This window comes from Scyliorhinus torazame, chromosome 15 (assembly GCF_047496885.1).
Source record: "Scyliorhinus torazame isolate Kashiwa2021f chromosome 15, sScyTor2.1, whole genome shotgun sequence".
NCBI lineage: Eukaryota > Metazoa > Chordata > Chondrichthyes > Carcharhiniformes > Scyliorhinidae > Scyliorhinus > Scyliorhinus torazame.
Genome location: NC_092721.1, coordinates 200,082,926 through 200,088,925, shown reverse-complemented (window position 1 = coordinate 200,088,925; position 6,000 = coordinate 200,082,926). Strand labels below are relative to the sequence as shown.

The 6,000-nt window shown below is 50.5% G+C and overlaps 1 protein-coding gene across 1 annotated transcript in view; it reads left to right on the top strand.

The window, feature by feature from the left end:
* Window positions 1-1,444: 1,444 nt before the first annotated feature.
* uvrag (UV radiation resistance associated gene) overlaps window positions 1,445-6,000 on the top strand; it is a 403,204-nt gene continuing 398,648 nt past the window's right edge. The window contains exon 1 of the mRNA XM_072477416.1: window positions 1,445-1,709. Coding sequence (XP_072333517.1) covers window positions 1,650-1,709 — 60 coding nt within the window. The 5' untranslated portion in view covers window positions 1,445-1,649. The remainder of the gene's footprint in view (window positions 1,710-6,000) is intronic.

The following is a 6,000-nucleotide window of genomic DNA, read 5'->3' as shown; positions in this document are numbered from 1 at the left end:
CATTTAACTTCAAATGGTTTGGCAGAGCGAGCTTTCAGACATTGAAGGAAGGATTGAAGAAAATGGCAGGTGATACTTCAGGGACCAAGCTCTCGAGATTCTTATTTCAATATCGTACCACAAACAGCACCGGGACTCTCACCAGCTGAATTATTGATGAGTAGAAGACCGAAGTCCCACCTGAATCTGCTACATTCAGATGTTAAAGCAAAAGTGGGAAGGAGACGAGAGAAGCAGGAGAGATGTGATTATTTTAATAATAATAATAATCACTTATTGTCACAAGTAGGCTTCAATGAAGTTAATGTGAAAAGCCCCTAGTCGCCACATTCCGGCGCCTGTTCGGGGAGGCCAGTACGGGAATTGAACCCGCGCTGCTGCTTTGTTCTGCATTACAAGCCAGCTGTTTAGCCCACTGTGCTATATATCATGCTATGGAGAGATATTTTAACCTGAAGGATTGTGTTTATGTCAGGAATTTTGGCGATAACCAGCATGGGCTACCTGGGGTTACTCTTAATTGAAGTGGTCCAGTATCTTTGACAGTGAAACTGAACAATGGAAGAGTTGTTCACAGGCACCAAGATCGCAGTCGTCTACGCCATGATTCAAAGAGACAGGAAAAGTTCCAGATAACACAATAGAAGGAAATGTGGCTGTGGAAGTACAACAAACAGTGGTTCCTGTTGTACCAGGACTTCCAGTGGAGTCCACTTTAGGATAGGGACACTAATGCACAGATACTAAACCTACTCCTGCGCCCACAAGTTCAGTTAAACTAAGTGAAGCATCACCAGAGTTGATGGAGTTACCAGTGGTACAGCAAAGATCAGAGCAAAACTTCTGAAAGACTGATCTATAATTAAGGCATTAGTTTAATTTTATTTCTGTCTTTAGAAAGGATTAAAATTTAAGGAGGGAGAAGTGTTATGGAATGTTATTATTATGCATCTTCTTATTTAAATCCATTGCTGATGTCATCAGTAAGTGCGGTGACATAATTAGTTGTTGTGATCAATGTTTATTAATTTTAACTCTCCTTAGTCCTAATTGTATTCAGCTACAATTATTTCAATGTTTAACTAGCTGCTCCCGTTTTTCAACTCATACTGTATTTTAAACTTTGTTATTTTTACATATTAATGAAGATTAACGTTAACTTTAAGATTAAGAGGGGTCAGCCTAAGTCACTCTGACCTTTGGCCTCTCTGGCCCCGCCCCTTCTCCCACCGTTGCGCAGGCGCAGTGTCGCCTGGGCGCCTTGGTCAGCTGACCCCCTTCCCCAACAAACTGTCGGGGCGCGGGCCGGCGGGGGTGATTGACAGCCGCCGGGCCCGCTGACCAATCCGCGACCGGCCCGCTGTCCATTGGCTCCGCCCCCACGTGTGTCCCGGCGCGGCCTGGCCAATGGGAATGCGCGGCAGGATCCGCGCAGGCGTGCTGGGACTGGTCGGAGGGGGAGGCGGCGCGGCTGCTCGTGCTGGCGGTTGTTGTTGTTGTGGCCGGGAAGTGGTTCAGGGGCAAAGTGCCGAGGAGAGGCGGTCGCTCGTTCATCCCGGCTCAGAGTTCCCCCCGCCCCAGGCCTGTGCACTTGGCCCCCCTGCTCAGAACGGCGGTTGGGTCGGCGCCTCCGGGTAGCGGGCACGGCGATGAACGCCAGGAATGTCAGTTCATCCCGGGCCGTGCACGTCGAGTTAACCTCCCAACAGGTAAGAACCGGCTTTAGGGCTGGGGGAGGGGGGGGGGGAGGAGGGGAGAAGGGAGAAGGAGAGGGGGGGGAGGAGGGAGAAGGGAGAAGGAGAGGGGGGGGAGGAGGGAGAAGGAGAGGGGGGGGAGAGGAGGGAGAAGGAGAGGGGGGGAGGAGGGAGAAGGAGAGGGGGGGGAGGAGGGAGAAGGAGAGGGGGGGAGGAGGGAGAAGGAGGGGGGAGGAGGGAGAAGGAGAGGGGGGGAGGAGGGAGAAGGAGAGGGGGGAGGAGGGAGAAGGAGAGGGGGGGGAGAAGGAGAGGGGGGGGGAGGGAGAAGGAGAGGGGGGGAGGAGGGAGAAGGAGAGGGGGGGGGAGGAGGGAGAAGGAGAGGGGGGGGAGGAGGGAGAAGGAGAGGGGGGGGAGGAGGGAGAAGGAGAGGGGGGGGGAGGAGGGAGAAGGAGAGGAGGAGGGAGAAGGAGAGGGGGGGGGAGGAGGGAGAAGGAGAGGGGGGGAGGAGGGAGAAGGAGAGGGGGGGAGGAGGGAGAGGAGAGGGGAGAGGGAAAGGGGGGGGAGGAGGGAGAAGGAGAGGGGGGGGGAGGAGGGAGAAGGAGAGGGGGGGGAGGAGGGAGAAGGAGAGGGGGGGGAGGAGGGAGAAGGAGAGGGGGGGGAGGAGGGAGAAGGAGAGGGGGGGAGGAGGGAGAAGGAGAGGGGGGGAGGAGGGAGAAGGAGAGGGGGGGAGGAGGGAGAAGGAGAGGGGGGGGAGGAGGGAGAAGGAGAGGGGGGGGGAGGAGGGAGAAGGAGAGGGGGGGGGGAGGAGGGAGAAGGAGAGGGGGGGAGGAGGGAGAAGGAGAGGGGGGGAGGAGGGAGAAGGAGAGGGGGGGGGGAGGAGGGAGAAGGAGAGGGGGGGGGGAGGAGGAGAGGGGGGAGGGAGGAGGAGAGGGGAGGGAGGGAGGAGGAGAGGGGAGGGAGGGAGAAGGAGAGGGGGGGGAGGGAGAAGGAGAGGGGGGAGGAGGGAGAAGGAGAGGGGGGGAGGGAGAAGGAGAGGGGAGGGAGGGAGAAGGAGAGGGGGAGGGAGGGAGAAGGAGAGGGGGAGGGAGGGAGAAGGAGAGGGGGAGGGAGGGAGAAGGAGAGGGGGGAAGAGGGAAGGAGGAGGAGGGAGGGGGTTAGGATGGGGAGGGAGAAGGGCGGGAGGGGGAAGGATGGGGGAGGGAGGAGAGGGGAAGAGGGAGGGGGGGAAGAGGGAAGGAGGAGGAGGGAAGGGGGAGAAGGAGTGAGGGTGGGGGGGGAGGGCGCGTGAGGGTGGGGGGGGGCGGGAGTTGCCAGTCTGTTTTCAGTCTTCAAGCTGTTTGCTTTTCTTATTTGTCTCTGAACCTTATAAAGTTAGATTATAGTTGTATTTTCCGCCTGTCACTTCTCATAAGCATATATTTTCTTTATTTAACTTCTCTGGATTTGTTTGCCCTATATTCCTCTTTTGAGGAAATATGCCTTGAAGTAGCCTGTATCAGCTACTCCCGTTGACACTTGTATTTCCTTGTCTTTCACAAGAACCAGATCCAGCAGTGCTCTCTTTCTCATGGTACTTCAAACATATTGCTGAATAATATTTTCCTGAAAATACTCTTAAGAACAACTCCCCCTTTATTTGGACGATTAAATTCCCCGATTACAACTACTCTATAATTTTTGCATCTCTCTGCAATTTCTTCAGACATTTCCTCTAAACCTCTTCACACTGGTTGGTGCCCTATAGACTACACTGAGCAATATAATTACACCTATTTTGTTCCTAAGCCCATGCCACATAGATTTTGCCCTTGATTCCTCTGGGATATCCTCTATCTACAACACTGTAATGTGTTCCTTTATCAATACCACCAACCCTCCCTTTTTTCTTCCTTTCCTATCTTTCCTGAACACCTTGTATCCAGGGATATTTAACACCCGATCCTGCCCTCTAACCAGAACATCAAAATTCCATGTGACAATCTGCCTGTAACTCACCGGTCTTATTTACCACACTCAAGATATTCGCATACATGCACTGGTTCCCTAAATTCAGACTGCAGGACCACATCCCTCTTTCTATCTATGTCATTGGTGCCGATGTGGACCACAATTGCTAGCTGTTCATCCCCATTCGGGGTGCTCTCAGCTGCTCAGCAACATCCTTGAATCTGGCACAAAGTGTAAAAGGGAGACATTGCACCATCCGTGATTTGTGTCAGTGACCACAAAGTACCCATTTATTCCCCTATTGAATCATCCTGACTTCAAGATTTCCTTGTACAGCTGAGCCACTTGTGTGGTGTCTGCTCTTGAGTCTGGCTGCATTCTTCAGATGAACAATTATTCATCCATACTCAGAACTGAATATTGGTTGGAGAGTGGGATGCACTCGGGGACTCCTGTTCCTTAAAGGAGGAAGCCATTCTGCCCATCGAGTCTGACAAATTGACTACTGCTCTTCCTCTGTCGCCCTGTATTTTCTTTTTTGTTTTAGCATGATTGGTGAGCTCAGTTGGCTGGACAGCTAGTTTGTGACGTAGAGCGACGTCAATACCACCAACGGGCAGCACGGTAGCATAGCGGTTAGCGCAATTGCTTCACAGCTCCAGGGTCCCAGGTTCGATTCCCGGCTGGGTCACTGTCTGTGCGGAGTCTGCACGTTCTCCCCGTGTGTGCCTGGGTTTCCTCCAGGTGCTCCGGTTTCCTCCCATAGTCCAAAGATGTGCAGGTTAGGTGGATTGGCCATGCTAAATTGCTCTTAGTGTCCAAAATTGCCCTTAGTGTTGAGTGGGGTTACTGGGTTATGGGGATAGGGTGGTGTGGGCTTGGGTAGGGTGCTCTTTCCAAGAGCCGGTGCAGACTCGATGGGCCGAATGGCCTCCTTCTGCACTGTAAATTCTATGAAATCTATGAACAACGTTGGTTCAATTCCCGTACTGCTGGGGAGAGCAATATGGTCCTCTGGAACTGGGGCGACATTTACGTATTTTTGTTTGTCTTCAAGTCTTTATGCAATTTCCATTTTAATGTTGTTGGATTTGCTTTCACTGCCTTTTCAGTGCATTTCAAATCGTAGCATACTGTTTTGGAAAAAAAAAAGTTTCCTCGCGTTACCTCTTTTTTTGCTGTACACCTTTAATTTGTGTTCCTTGGGCTTTTGATCGTCTGCCACTGCAAATAGTTGCTCCTTATTTACTCATCAAATTCACTGATGTCTTAGAACGCTTCTATCCGATCGAAAAACTTCTCTGTTGCAAGGCGAACAATCCTAGTTTCTCAATTCTCTCCACTTAACTGAATTCCCTCCTTGTCAATTCTATTCCCGTCTGCATCCTCTCCTCAGGACCTGTATGTAATTAGTAGTAGTCTCTCCATTAGAGACCATTGTTATATAGAACTGGGCACCCTTTTAACGTGTGCAGCTCAGAATGGAGCACTATACTCCAGCTGATGCCTAATCTGTGTTTGATAGAGGATTAGTAGGACTTCCTTGTTTTACGCTATTTTATTTTGAAAAAAGACAAGGATCCCACATGCTTTTTGACAGCTTTCTCAACTTGCTCTCCCACGATTTGTATACCGATACCCCAGCTCTCTATCCTTGCACATGGTTTAGAATTGTTCTATTTAGTTCATATTGGCTTTGCTTATTTTATTTTGCTCATGTGCCAATTACACAAGACATTGACCAGTGAATCAATGAATGTTTAGAGGGGCAAGCATTACATAATTACATAGAACTGGCAGCTACCCTATTTTGTGTACTTGGATTCAGTTCAATTGTTCACGGCTATTTTGCGCCCCCAAAAGGAAGTTTGCCTTTTCCAAACTGTATGTTTTCAGTTCTTTTCCTCTTTCTCCAGTTTCTAAGGAGAATGTAACGGGGGATGTTTTTTAAAAAATATTTCTTTATTCTCCTTTTTCACATTTTCTCCCAAATTTACACCCACCAACAATAAACAATAATCAGTAACAAATATGTCAATCCCCATATCAGTAACAACGAGCCCATCCTCCCACCAAACCCCAAGCATTCGCCCACATGTTCACGTAAACAAATGACAAAAAGGAATCAGGAATCACCCATAGCCACCATTAACACACACCGCCCTCCCACCCGCCCCAACTGATGTTCGATGTTATCCAGTTCTTGAAAGTGCATAATGAATAATGCCCATGAATTGTAGAACCCCTCCATCCTTCCCCTCAGTTCAAACTTAACCGTCTCAAGAGTCAAGAATTCCAACAGGCCCGCCACGCCAGGGCACAGGGTGGAGAGGTTGCTCTCCAACCCATCAGGATCCGC